Below are 13,964 nucleotides of genomic sequence, written 5' to 3'. Positions count from 1 at the left end.
GTGTGTGTTTTGTTTTGTTTTTTTGTTGGTTTTGAGTGATGATGGACATGCGTTGTGCGTTCTGGAGAAAGGAGAGCTTTGTGTGGCTGGTGGGCATGTGGGCAGCTCAGTCTACCCTAGGCTGCCTCGTTTGAGACCCTCAACTGCACCCCCCCCTTAGTGGGACTATTATCACCCTCCTTTTACAGGCCAGCACACGAGGCACTTACAGGATTACAGCAGAGAACCGCGATTTGGAATGGGGTTCCCTCTGACTCTAAACCATAAGCTTCTCCAGCCTCACCAACAACACCACCACTCAGGGTATAGACCCGGGGAAGTGCCTTTCTTGGCCCACAGGAAGTCAGTGCTCTGCCCCCGACAGCCAGGCCGGGCAGTAGGGGGGAACCCCCGGGGATCCAGCTTCCCTGGGGTCTGGGCTGCCAAACTCCCACGGCGGGGGCAGGGGGGGCTGTATCTGGCCGGGCCCCAGGCAATGCCCAGGGAATGTTCCGGAGCACAACTGGTACCTTTGGCATTCTCCGACAGCACAGTGTTGAGGCTGCCGAGCGGGGCAAGCTCCAGGGCGAAGCAGAGCGGGTGGATGCTGATGCCGATGAGAGACACGATACAGGGGTGCTGCAGGGCGTGCAGCATGCTGGCCTCCTGCCGGAACTCCGAGAAGTTCTTCATGGCGTCGGTGGCCCGCAGGTGCCGCAGCATGGTGTCTGCGAGGGAGGGCGCGGCCGTCAGGGATGTCCGGGGAGCCCCTCGAGGGCCACTCGGTGGGGGGAGGGGGGGTCCTGCCACACTCAGAGCGGCCCCGCGGGGACCGGGGACCGGAGGGGCTGAGGCGGCAGCACTCACATTTTAAGGCACTGACACATCAGAGGTGGGAAACTGTGCCCTAGAATTCGGCCCCAGCGGTGGTGTTCCTGAGGCATTCAGGCTGGTACGGGGCCCCTTCCTCCTCAGGTGCTAAACTCATCCCAACACAGTGGGCGGTTCCTGCCCCCCACCTGCGTGTGTCCCTGCCATCCTGTCACTCTCGGAGCCCTCACCCCACCCCCCTGCTGGGGAGGGAGGACCCCTGGAGGGTCACAGCAGTGACTTATTCTGGTTCTGCCTCCCTGAGTGTCACCTAGAGCCTGGCTCAAGCCCCAGGATGGGCAGGTAACCAGGGCCCCGGCTGCTCACCCACAGGGATGCTGAGGGCGGGCCCACCTGACTCCCCGCTGGTAGCCTGGACCTCCAAAGGCAAGAAAGAGCCAGCTTTCTCTCCTCAGCCAGAGAGAGACCCGGGGCCGCCGTGGGCCTGTGACACGTCATCTCAGGCCAGAGGAGCAACATCTATTGGCAGGAGTCGCCAATTTCCAGTCTGTGCTGTAACCACTGGAAGGTGGCTGCCCAAGGGGTCCCCCTCTTCCCCCCAAGGGGGGGGGTCGGCAAGATGCCACCCACTGGTCTTTGGCTGGCCCTGGGCTCGACCAGGCCTTCCTTGTCCTCCTGCATCCCCATCTGTACCTCCTCTACGTTCAATCTCGAAATCAGGGATCCTGCTGGGCAGGTCTCTTCCCTTTGTCTCCCTCTCTAGGACTCTCAGCTGTTCTGGGGGATTTTGCCATTTTATACGCATTTAGACTCAGTGAGTGAGACCTCCTTCTCTCTCTCACATACACACAGGCACGCACATGCTCGCTAGGATTTAAACGAGAACTGAACGATATACATTATTTATCCCTCCACACTCTACGCTTTATTGCTGCCTTCGCCGTCCATGGGAACGCTGCGGAATTCTGAGGTTGAGCTCAGGTCTGGCAACTCTGGGAAGCTCTTACTGGCTCTCACATTTGTCAGCAGACTCTCTGGAATTTTTCAGTGCAGGAAGTCATTCTCTTCCTATAGTAACAATAGGTCTCTTCCTTTCTGATCTTTTTTTTTTTTTTTTAATTGCTCTGATTCTGATTGTCCTACCAAGCGTGTAAATGACCTGAATGATCGTAAGGATGAACATGCTGAGCCGGGCGGGGGTGGGGCAAGACACGTGATATCCTGCTGGATGGGAGTGAGGGGGTCACCCAGTACCCGCACCAGCCGGGTGTAGAGTGGGGATGGGTTGCTCTAGGTAGAGGACATCTCTGAGCTGCACACAGAGTCTGGGCCTGGATGTACCAAAGCAAGAGATGGTTTCCTCCCTCTTGCGGGTGGCGGAGAAGCCGTCCCACGCTGGCTTCCCCGTCCATTCACCCGGACCTGGCCTCCCACCTTCCCTCCTTTAGTGGACATGGCTGAGAGGGGTCCTACAGGATGAGGGTCCACCTGACATCTGAGTGTGTACCCACCACGTGCCAGGCCTGTGCCAGCTGCAGAGCCGATGGAAACCTTAAGGATGGCTCATGCTCTTGGGGTCTTGCCTCTAGACGAGAAAATAATCTCCCAATTTCCAAGTATGGCTCAGCCCGACCTTTAGGCATGTCCCACATCCTGCCAGGAGCAAGGCAGGTCGGCTGCCCAGGGACCTCCGCCAGCCTCGCCCACCCTCCTCCTCCAGTGTCCCCAAGGTGGCAGCAAGTTTGGACCGAGGGAGCACGGGTCTCGTGAGAAACAACATGGGGCTCTGTTTACCCGCTGGGGCGTTGGCCAAGTTCTTGAATTTCTTGATCTGGAACCGTTTCACCGCCACAGGCTGGCCTTGGTACCGGGCCCGGTAGATGACCGTGCCGCTCCCACCCTGGCCCAGGACACTGCTGTCGTCCTCGCTGTGCTCCAGCTTGCTGTTCTCCAGGAAGAGTCTGCCGGAAGCACAGCACGCGGGTCAGACCGCACCTCCCCAGCTGGTCCCTTACCACCCCCTAGAGGGGCCTACTGAGGCGGGGGCGGCCCCGAGATGGGTGGATGGAAGGACAGCCTTGGTCATTTCTCCCTCAACAGGGAGTCATAGTTCAAAGCCACCCATGGGGTCAGAACCGGGATAAGCCATGGCCGCGGGCAGGTTACGTAGCCTCAGCAAGCCTAGGTCTCCTGCATCAAGTGGGCTCGTAATGGAAACTGCCTCGTAGGTGTGCTGGTGGCACAGGGGGACAACACAGGGGGATATCTTGCAGAGTGGCCCACATGGAAAGAAAATTCTTTGGGTGTTTTCTTCCCAAAGATTCTGGGCTTTGAGGGCTAACACCCATCAGACAAAATACATTTATTCACTGCTAGGTTGATCGTTTCCTTATTTCTTTTTTTTTTATTAAGCGGAGCATGATGTAAGTGGCCACGGAGGGCTTCTGAGGGGCACGAGCTCTGTGTGCAGTCGCTGGCTAGGGTTTCACCCAAGGGCAGGGAGTTTAGCCTCCCCTAGTCGGTGTGTTCTAATTCTAGGTAAAGGGGAGATTCCTTCTGGGCTTTTGGGAAGACTGTAAGTCACTCCTGGAAGGGAGGAAGAGAGAGAGAGAGAGAGAGAGAGAGGGATGCTGGGAGGCAGGGAGGGACGGGGAGGCAGCCCAGAGGTCCTCCGACTTTGGGGCCTTGCCCTGCTCTGCTGAAGTCTGTCTGGGTCCCTCACAGGCTGCCTAAGCCAGGTGTCCCCCCTGGAGCTATCCTGGCTGCACAGGCCGAGCCCACCAGGCAGTTCGGGGCGGGGAGGGGGTGTGCCGCAGAGAAGCCAGGCTCTTCTCCGAGTGCCCTCCCCACAAAACTGCCTGCACGGGCCATGTGGGTCTGTGGGGAGCAGCAGCAATGCTGGGGAATCCCCTCGGGGCATTCTGTTAGGACTCCTGTAAACTCGGGGCCACCAGACAGGGCCTCCCGGATGCCTGGTAACCCTTCTCCCAACCCCGACTCGCCCAAACTCCTGGTGTGGAGGGTGCGATGCCTCAGCGCCAGGGCTGGGCCCCAGCTCAAATTTCCAGGGAGCCTCTGCTGGGCTGGGAATCCCGTCCACATTGTTGGGCTTTTCAACTAGCCGCCAAGTACCTTCAGTGAAGGACCAGGCTATGCCTGCCATTCGATCCAAACCCAGCAGGCTTTCCTGATCACATACAGTAAACGCCCCAGCCCAGAGTCAGTGTGGGCATAAAACCCAACAAGGTTCACAAATAAATGAAAATCCTAACATTTGGGGCTGCCCCATTGGGCGCCCCCCAAAACCTGATCCATGCTTCTATACAACTCTGGATATGGTCTCCAAGAAAAGATAACCCTCACGTTAGGGTTCTAGGAGTAAAGGGAGCTCGTTTTGCAGAATTATCATGTCGACCAGCGAGGTAACTAGGGCACCTGGAAAGGGTTATGGGGTGACATCATCCAATGTAGGAAGCAATTTCTTAATTCGATAGACCGACCCATATCCTGCCCTATTTCAGACTGCTGCACATGGATTCTCCAGGATAGGGGCAATTTGGAAAAATGAGAATATAAATATTCTTAGCCCCACCACCCAAAAGTTTACTTTTCTTTAAAGAAGCCAGGTATAGCCATCTTTTGACTAAGGCAACAACAGGACTTCATAATTGCAAAATAGTGGGTCACCGCCAATATCCAATTATTGGATATTGAGACTGAGAGACTGAGTCATAGCTTCCAGTTTCCACGACTATAGAACAGCCCCTCTCTGACCCAGCACTTGGATTTTGTGACCCTTTCCTGTTGGGTAGGACCAAAAAGCCTTTTCTATTTCTCCAGCCTTCTCTCTGAAGTAATTATCTGAGGTTATAGGTCGACTTAACTGCAGGAACAGAGAGGTAGGGGACCCAAACGCCCAGCCTCGGGGCAGCCGGTAGAAGTCAGCATTTGCCAAGAAAGGAAAGCGAGGCTGTAAGTCTGGAAGTGCCTCCTTCTCAAAGGCCAAGGAGAATTTTCCTTCTTTTCCTAGAGCTGGCAGGAGAGTAGGGGTCAGGGGAGCAGTGCTGTGGCCTTACCTGGCCGGGAAGTCAGTCATAAACAGCTCGGGGACCAGCTCCTGGAGAGGCACGGGCAGGTCGGGGTGTCTGGGGCAGGAGATGAAGTCCTGCTCAATGGCCGTGAGCACGCAGTCTTCCATGTCAAAGTATTGGACGCCCTCCGCCTTCTCACTCGGGTCCGTGTGCTGGGCCCAGGAGGTCTCACACACCGGGCAGGGGACATACTGTTCCATGAGCGGGGTCCCGTCACTCTCTGTGGCTGTCAGGGCTAAGTGCAGACAAAGCAGGAAACGGTTTACATGAAGGCGGCCACAGGTGGGTCCCCAAGCAGTGTCCTGGTTGGGTGGGCTTTTCATAGGAGGGGATCTGGGTGACCCTGCCTGGACCTAGGGAGTGGCTGAACCATGACTGTGTCCTTGGGTTCTTTTTTGGAGAGCCAGATCCTGAAAGCCCAGCATCGGGAAAGGTCAGGGATGTACTGGACAAGACAGTGGGTGGTCCAGACCCTCAGCAGGCTGGCTAGTGGGGGCTGAGAGGTCGGGGATCCCCCCTGCACAGCTGGGCCCCGACAGGATGCCGCGGGCTGTGTCTGAGCTATGCCACGCTCCGGCAACTGAACCACAACCAATAAGGAGCCATTCTTAAAATTAGAAACATAAGGCTTGCAATTACTATGATCCCTCCTAGAAGGGCAATGCAGGGGAGAAATGAGTACAAATTATAACAGACAGAACCCCGTCATTTTACCTGGGGTCCCCGGGGCAGGAGACACACAGCTTTTCCGCACTCCGAAAGGAGGTGCAAAGAAGTAGCCTCCAAGGCACCTCAGGGAGAACTGATGGCCTACCTTGTGCAGGGTTGGAGGGGGCACTTCTAGAACCTTCTGGGCACATCTTATATCTGCAGGCCTGGTTGTAACACACCCTGCCCACTGGCTTGTGGTGCTGTCTCCTGAGCAGCCCTGTCACAGGTGATAATGGAATGCCCCTCCCCCACCCAGCTGTCAAATCTCCCCCAGGACCAGCTGTGTGTGTGTGGGGGGGGTGTCACTGGTTGGCGGGGCATCCCAAAAGCCCAGGGAGGCTCATATGGGTCTAGAGGCTTCCTTGGATGACCAAGGACACCCAAACTGCCACAAGTCACACACCAAATGCCTTTTCTTGGGCCCCTTTCTTTCTTTCATTTTTTAAAAAGACTTATTTATATATTTTAGAGAGGGAGAGAGAAGGGGGGAAGGGGAGAAAGAATTGCAAGCAGACTCCCCGCTGAGCACGGAGCCTGACATGGGGCTCGATCCCAGGACCCCGAGATCATGACCCCAGTCAAAACCAAGAGTCAGATGCTTAACTGACTGAGTCACCCAGGTGTCCCTCATGGGCCCCTTTTTAAGCTTTTTTCCTTATAGGTCAGCTTTTCCATCAGCCCTGGAAGGCCCCTAGGCTCCAGGGTCCAGACCAAGCCTCCGAAGCATGGCCTGCCATGCTCCTCTCCTGAGGCTGGCCTGGGATACAGCGATGGCGGCAGGAGACACGCCAGCTCAGAGAGGTGAGGGCACTGGCCAAGCAGGTCTTGGCGTCCAAACCCATTCTCCACTCTGTTGCACGCCAGCCTTCAGAGGCTGGGGTCTCGTGGGGAAGAGGTTGCCAGGTCTGCCCCATGCAGCCTCCTCCTGCAGGACACCCCACCGGTTTGTCTCTATTCTGATAGCAAAACAAACAGGGGGCCTCAGAAGCTTCACTTCAAACAGTATTTTCTTTGGGTGGATTGTCAATGAAGAAGTGGATCAAAGGACCATGTGGTGGTTGGTCACCTCTGGGATTTGGGGGTGGGAGCTGGCAGGAAAGGAAAATGGAGGTCCTTGACAGGTGTGGCTCCCTGGCCTTCCCGCCCCATCCATTGGGTCCCCCCAGATTTCAGCACCGTCCTGTCTGTATATAGGACTTGTGTGAAGCATCCATTGAGGGTCTCCTTGGACCAGGCAGGGCACCCAGGCCTGTCTGTCTTCCCAAACACTGTGGGAAGCCAGGAGGCCAAGGCCTGCACACGCCCTGTGGGGTCTGGGCCCACATCTTCCCCAGAGTGCCCAAACCCATGTCACAGCCGGGCTCCACCAGGGATCAGGATTCTGCCAAAGGGTCATTAGGCCCTCTCTGGTTTCCATGGGCTGAGTCCCAGTGAGACTTCTGCTCCCCGCAGAATGAGTCCCACCCTGATTTGTAAAGAAATATTAACTGAACAAAGACTTGGTTCCAGAATGTTCTCTTACCAGGAAACCACTGATCGATCAGGGAGTTGACATGGTCTGTGATAAACGCCATGGCGGAGAAGTCCCTCACTTCTGACTGGCAAATGATTTTTATTCCTCCGCTTTTCTTCTTTTTCCAGTTCACATCTGATGATTCCACGCTGCAACCCAAAAGGGAGAGCCCACTGTGATCTCGCCGTGGAGGGCCCTGGGATGATCTCCTTGCCTCCAGGCTGAGACCCGAACCCCAGGGAACACCTTACCCCTACCCTGACCCCAGGAACCTGTGCCCAGGCAGGACAGTCAGGGGGACCCCTGTGTTTGTGTACTTGTGTGTGTGACCCTGCCTTGTCGCCCCACCACTTCCCAGTCCAGTGACGCAGACATCACGGGGACTTTGCAGGAACGTATGTTCAGGCAGGGATCGACCCCTAGGAGTGAACTTGGGGAAGGTTCTCACCTTCTCTAAACTACAAGACACTCATTTGCCAGGTGGCGGCTGTGAGCTTTAAGTAGGAACATCCATTTTTTTAAAAAGTTTTTGAAAGATTTTATTTATTTATTTGACAGAGACAGAGACAGGGGGAGAGGGAGCATCACCAGTGGGAAAGGGAGACGCAGGCTTCCCGCTGAGCAGGGAGCCTAACGCACAGGGGGCTTGACCCCAGGATCCTGGGATCATGACCTGGGCTGAAGGCAGATGCCCAACGACTAAGCCATTCAGGCGCCCCTGGGAACATCTATATGAAAGCACCAGCCACCGAGAAAGGTTCAAGTCAGGCTCAAGAGAAGATCCTTTCTCCCTCCCTTCTCATGGAGCTGAAGAATATTTTGAAAAACTCAGTGTAAATACGGAACCATCTTGTGTGTTTATTAAAGCTGATTCAAAGTCATTTATCAAACCTCTCGAGCTGGCTTTGTCTTTCTGTCTCTCAAAAATGGAAAGAAACCAGGAAAAGGGAGCTAAGTTATGTATCTTGTTATGTCACGTTGGGGATCAATGGTGTCCTTTGGGCCATCATCGCTTAGGACCAGGGGACAGGGCCAGATGGCAGCAAGGCTCCTGAAGGTGTCCCCTAAGTGAGCACGGGGTTGCCGGCATCTCTTACCCCAGAGCTCAGGGGCTACCCACTTCCCTCAAGTCCTGGGCTGTGGTCACCATACCTCCCTTCACCTTTCCTGTCCTGCCAGGGGAGAGAAGGAGGGGTGAGGAGATGGGGGAGGTTGGGACAGCTGCTGCTGGGGAGGGTCTCCTCTTTCTAGCAGGCTGCCATGATAAGCCGCTCTTGGGAAAGAACTTTGGACACGAAGCAGACGGTCCCCTGGAGGAGGCCGCTGCGGGGGGCTTCTCCCACGGCACCATGGTGACCCAGTCAGGCACGTTTCGGACCATTCCTACCTGAGGTAGCCCCCGTCAAAAGTGACCAGGAGCCCTTCCTGCCAATAGATGGTCTGATTTCTTTTCACTCTGAATGTGCTGCAGCGATTTCTCTGGCTTCCTGTAAAACTATAGATGGTGACTTTCCTGTGTCTGCTTTTAGTATTCTTCCTGTTTTCGAAGAGCTGAAGGAGAGAAAAGACCCTGCTTACGCATTCCAGCCTCCTCGCCGGTGCTGGGCAGAGCTCTGAAGAGGCCGGCCTGGTCCCATCGTGATGAATGACGCCCGTCATCCCCGTCCCTCCTCCCGCACCGCACGTCCCGTTGCCAAATTAAACACTGCACGATCTGGAGGGGTCCCCACAACACTCTGGGAGCACAATTTTCCCAAAGGACTGATAATAGGCTCTTCTTTTTCAAACCTTTTCCCTCCCTGATTTGACAAGCAAAAATTCATGTTAGAAAAATGTAGAAAATACAGGAAAACGTGCAAAAAACAAAAACAAAGGCCCCCAAACAACTTAACACTAAGCAGAGAGATTTTGGTGTCTTTTATTCCAGGATTTTTTTTCTGTCTACGTATATGTTTTGGAAAACAGCCGAAGCCGTATTTTCTACTTTTGTATCTCTAATTTTCTAAATTTCTCATTTTGGATGCTTTCAAAAACTTCACTTCCCCAGGACACTAAAAAACTCACAGAAGTCATTTTTCTAAAGCGCGGTATTTTGTGGTCTATAGTGACTTCCCGATCATTCGTTTTTCGGAATGTCTGGATTGCTCCCATTGTCCACTCCCTCCAGCAGGCCAGGCCAATGATCCATGCAAAGTCACAGAAAAGCGTTCTCTGATTCTAAGTGATTTCCTTTGCTCACGTTTTTAGCGGTAGGATTACTGCGCCCAAGGGTCTGAACGGTTTTTAGGCTCTGGATATGGACCGAGAAGCCGCTGTGGGAAGAATTCCACCGTACATACACGGGCCACGGCATGGGAAGGTGTCCTGCTTCTGGGGCCGCCCACTGTGGCTGCAGTCTGGGCCTTGAGACGTGCGAAGTGGTCAGCATCTCATCTGTTGCTTGAATTTGTATGCCTGTGACTACTTTTGAGACTGAACTCCTCCTCATCTGAATTTTAATAGGACTTCTCCTCTCATTTGGAGGGAGGGTTGCCGCCTGGAAGGGCGCCCACCCCCACGCCCAGCTGGGTCTCCTACCCGCCCTCACGGAGCCCACTTGGGAGCTCAGGCCTCCCACGATGACAGCAACACTGTGTTCTGTGACCTCCCACTTAGAACGCAGCAGGAGGACAGTTTAAAGGGAGGGCAGAGTGACCGAGTCAGAACCGTAGACCAGCCAGCTCCTGTACCCACTCTTCCCGTCATCAGTGGGCCCCCCAAGCCTTTCAAGCAAGCCCTCCCCCCACCCCCCGCAACATGGGCCACAGCAGTTACGATTAGGCTCTTGTATTGATTTTTTAACATTTCAGTAAAATGTTCGGAAGATCAAAGAACATCTTTAGTCAGCCACGGGGTTGTTAATTCCATAAGGGCCTTTTTCATTAGAATGTGGCAAAAATAAAACTCAGAGTGAATTTACCATCAATTATTCAACAATTATTCATAGTGAATTTAGCATCAAATATTCCAAGTTTATGCCAGGGGTGCTCATACTGGGTCAGAATCCTCTGGAAGGCTTGTGAAAATCAGAGCACTGGGCTCCATCCTGGTGTTTCTGATGTAGTGTGTGTGTGTGGGGGGGTGGGGGGCATGGACTTGCATTTCTTTTTTTAAGAGAAATCTTAAATATTTATTTGTTTCCGTACCATTGTATTTTATTATTTTTTTAATTTAATTTTATTTTTTCAGTGTTCCAAGATTCATTGTTTATGCACCACACCCAGGGATCCAGGCAATACATGCCCTCCTTAATACCCATCATTTCTAACAAGTTCCCGGGTGAGGTTCTGCTGGTCCAGGAATCCCACTTTGAGAAACGCCATTCTAGACAGACACTACTTTTGTGTTACTGTTTTGCATGAAATTAAGGGTGGTGGAAAACCAGCACTCCTTTTGACCCCCGTCCGGGTGAATCCATGGAAAGGAACTGCTTGGATCAGGTCTTCATTGCTTCCAGCCCCAGTTAAAGATCCACACCAGTGGTTCTCAGACCTGACAGTGAAATCACCTGGCAAGTTCTAAAAACTCCCAATGCCTGGGTGGCGCCCTAAGAGAGTCTGATTTAGGCAGCCTGCACTCTGATCTCAACTCCCCAGGTGAGCTCAGGGCACTGCCTGAGCGGCAAAGCCACGGTTCTCTAAGCGTGGTCTCCAAACCCAGGGCATCACGGAGGACCATGGTTAGATACGCAAAATGCTGGTTCCCAGTCCTCACTCACTGCATTGGAACCTCGGACGGGGCCCGGCCATCTCTGTTCTAACAAGGGGATTTCTGATGTGGACTGGTTTATAACCACAGCTCCTAAAATGTGGACTCTGAGCCAGCTAGGGGCTGGTTTCTTATTTGACAGAGAGAGATCACAAGTAGGCAGAGAGGCACGCAGAGAGAGAGAGAGAGGAGGAAGCAGGCTCCCTGCTGAGCAGAGAGCCCGATGCGGGACTCGATCCCAGGACTCTGAGATCATGACCTGAGCCACCCAGGCGCCCTGGGGCTGGTTTCTTATTCACAGAAGGGCGCAAAGGGGTCTGTCTGCCAGCCACAGAAGAGAAGGCAGCTGTGCTCATGTTGGCCTCCTGGGCTTAAGGCAGCAGCTTTGCTATAGAAAAAGGGGTTTCGGTCAACCCCTTCCAGCAAAGGGCCTCTCCTTCCCGGGAGAGCTCAGCTCTGGGTGTCCTTCGTGCATTCCCCTTCGTGCATTCACCACCCCCCAACCCCTCAGGTAGCAACGACCATTACCTGCAGGTCCATCTCCGCCAGGCTGATCAACATCCGTGCTATAAACCTTTGCCAGAAGCCGACGGGAACAAAACTCATCTTAAACACTCTCTGAATGGTGTTGGCCTTGGGATGCCGCATGCCGTGAGTGTCCAGGCCGGGTTTGGATGGAAGGAGGTGTGGCAGAAGGTAGCTGGAACACATCAGTGGGGACAGGTGAACGGTGTAGCCTGGCCTGGGCCCCCTGCCCCAGTGCCTTCCCCCTCGCAGGGCCTCTGGAATTCTACTTTTATTTTTTAGTTTGTTTTAAAGATTTTATTTATGTATTTGACAGAGAGAGAAAGTGGGATCACAAGTAGGCAGAGCAGCAGGCAGAGGCAGAGGGAGAAGCAGACTCCCTGCTGAGCAGGGAGCCCGACGCGGGGCTCGATCCCAGAACCCTGGGATCATGACCTGAGCCAAAGACAGATGCTTAACCAACTGAGCCACCCAGGTGCCCCTGGAATTCTACTTTTAGAAAGACAGGGTAGTTTCTGTGCTTGAGAATAAATGCTCCAAGAGGAAATGAAGAAGGGGACAGCAAAGAGGCCCCTTGAAAGGCCTCTAGGACAATTAGAATATGCTAAGGTAAGACATGAGAGTGTCTGTGGTCATAAACACATCAGACACAGCAAGTCTCGGTCCGCTCACTGCAAAGGGGGCTGTGACTGGGGAATCGCTTAAAATTAACTGTGGATGACAAAGGAAACACAAATACAGCCGCACAGTTCCAAGGGCCATGGAGACATTGGGGTCAGAGTCATGTTTCTGGCCTTCGAAGCTATTTATTGTTCTTGGACGGCTGAGACAACACCATCGCCTTAAAAGTTAGAATGAGGCTGTTTGTGCACGGAGGGATGTTTTATGAGAGCCCTCTTGCTCAGCATAAAAGTGCTGAGTCACCGAGTCAGCTGACAACAGCCGAAGCTGGGGAGGCCCCTCCAAGAGTGTGCCTGAAACCCAGAATCTTCTGTGTGTGGGGAGCTGCGGGGGCAGGCACAGGGTGGCCTTTTGAGGGTTCTTTTCTGAACAAAGTCCGTGCCTTCAGCTCCCCTGAAGCTTTTAAAGACATCAGTTTAGCTCCAATAAAGTGTCTTTAGAATGTTCTGGATTCTATTCTGAAAATATCGTAGGCGCGTCCATCTCAGCTCTGTGCCTTCAACCCTGCAACCCCATGCAGACTCTCCTTTCCGGACATGGGAAGAGAAAGGACACCTGCCCCGCAGGGTTGGTGGCGGGGGGCGTGCCGACAGGGCAAGCCAGTGAGGTTTCAGGTCCTTTTCAGCCACTTCGGGTCTGGGGTAAGAGGACCTTCTCATTCACCCCAGCTAGAGTGTCTCTCCCTCCACCCCGAGGCCTTTAGCCCGACTTAGTTCTTCATGTTCTGAAAAGTCCTTGTACATCTGCTCCCTGCCCCTCCCCAATCCGGAGGTCCTCATCAGTGCCTTGCCATGATTTACGCCACTTTTTTCGCCCACACCACACTCAGCGTGGAGCTCACACCGGCCACATCTTGCCGGGTGGTGCCGAGTGAGGGGGGGGGGAGTGGGCTCTGTGCCCCGGGGCCCCAGCGCAGCCCACACTGAGCAGCTGCTCCACGTGGCCAAAGGCAGAGACCACTCTGAAGCCAGTGTGGGAGAGGAGAGATGCCAGCTGACTGGCCACAGCCGCTCTGCTCCAGACCACCGACACCGGCTCACCTACTGTAAAGCGATTGCTCCCGGCGAAAGGATGAACCGGGGGATGACCAGAGGGTCAGCAAGATGGGGATGAAAGAGGCAAATTCTTTCCATGTACAAAACCTTGGCGGGGGGGGACGACCATGTCTCTATGGAGGAGCGAGCTCACGCTACAACACCGTGACGGCTAGGAGCTCCATGGGCCAGGAGCTCTCAGAGACGCTGGGCAGCACTGTTAACCAAATACACATTTGTGTGCAAGGAGAGGGAACTTGCCTAAGGCACAAGGGAATCATTACACCTGTGCTAAAAATGGAAAATGCCCGGACATTTGTGACTTTCTACGGAATCAGGTACCACTGGCTTTGAGTACTTAACACAGAGGGAGGGTAACAATAATAATGCTTATGACACCTGATGTCCTTGGAGTTTTGTTTTTTTTTAAAGATTTATTTATTTTAGAGAGAGCAAGAGATCACGCGAGGGAGCAAGCATGTGTGCCCAGGCCCAAGCAGGGGAAGGGGGAGAGGGGGAGAGAGAATTGCAAGCAGACCCTGTGCTGAGCAAGGAGCCCAACTTGGGGCTTGATTTCAAGACCGGGAGATCGCGACCCGAGCTGCAACCAGGAGTGGGACACTTAAACGACTTAGCCGCCCAGGTGGCCCATCTTTGGAGCTTTTAAGAGTAAGAGACACTTCTCCTATTCTACATGCATTACCTGATTTAATCCTCACAATAATCATAATACCAGTTGACGATAGTCTTATTCCTGTTGTACAGATGAGACAAGAAAGGAAGCTGGGATTCTTGGCAGAATGCAAGCATTCTGGCCCTGTGCTCTCACCCACTGCACTGTAAGCCTTCCAG

The 13,964-nt window shown here is 53.9% G+C and overlaps 1 protein-coding gene across 3 annotated transcripts in view; it reads right to left on the bottom strand.

Annotated features, from left to right (window-relative positions):
- Positions 1–13,964, bottom strand: part of LRRK1 (leucine rich repeat kinase 1) — a 121,425-nt gene that overhangs the window by 17,072 nt on the left and 90,389 nt on the right. For all 3 annotated transcript variants that reach the window (XM_059371675.1, XM_059371676.1, XM_059371678.1), the window contains 6 exons: positions 11,401–11,572; positions 8,513–8,676; positions 7,135–7,274; positions 4,887–5,136; positions 2,605–2,771; positions 510–707 (listed from right to left, as the gene is read on the bottom strand). In XM_059371675.1, the coding sequence (XP_059227658.1) occupies positions 510–707; positions 2,605–2,771; positions 4,887–5,136; positions 7,135–7,274; positions 8,513–8,676; positions 11,401–11,572 (1,091 nt within the window). The remainder of the gene's footprint in view (positions 1–509; positions 708–2,604; positions 2,772–4,886; positions 5,137–7,134; positions 7,275–8,512; positions 8,677–11,400; positions 11,573–13,964) is intronic.

The sequence above is a fragment of the Mustela nigripes genome, chromosome 13, assembly GCF_022355385.1.
Source record: "Mustela nigripes isolate SB6536 chromosome 13, MUSNIG.SB6536, whole genome shotgun sequence".
NCBI classification, from domain to species: Eukaryota; Metazoa; Chordata; class Mammalia; order Carnivora; family Mustelidae; genus Mustela; species Mustela nigripes.
Note: the sequence above shows the minus strand (reverse complement) of the source record. Positions and strands in the feature narration are given on the sequence as shown.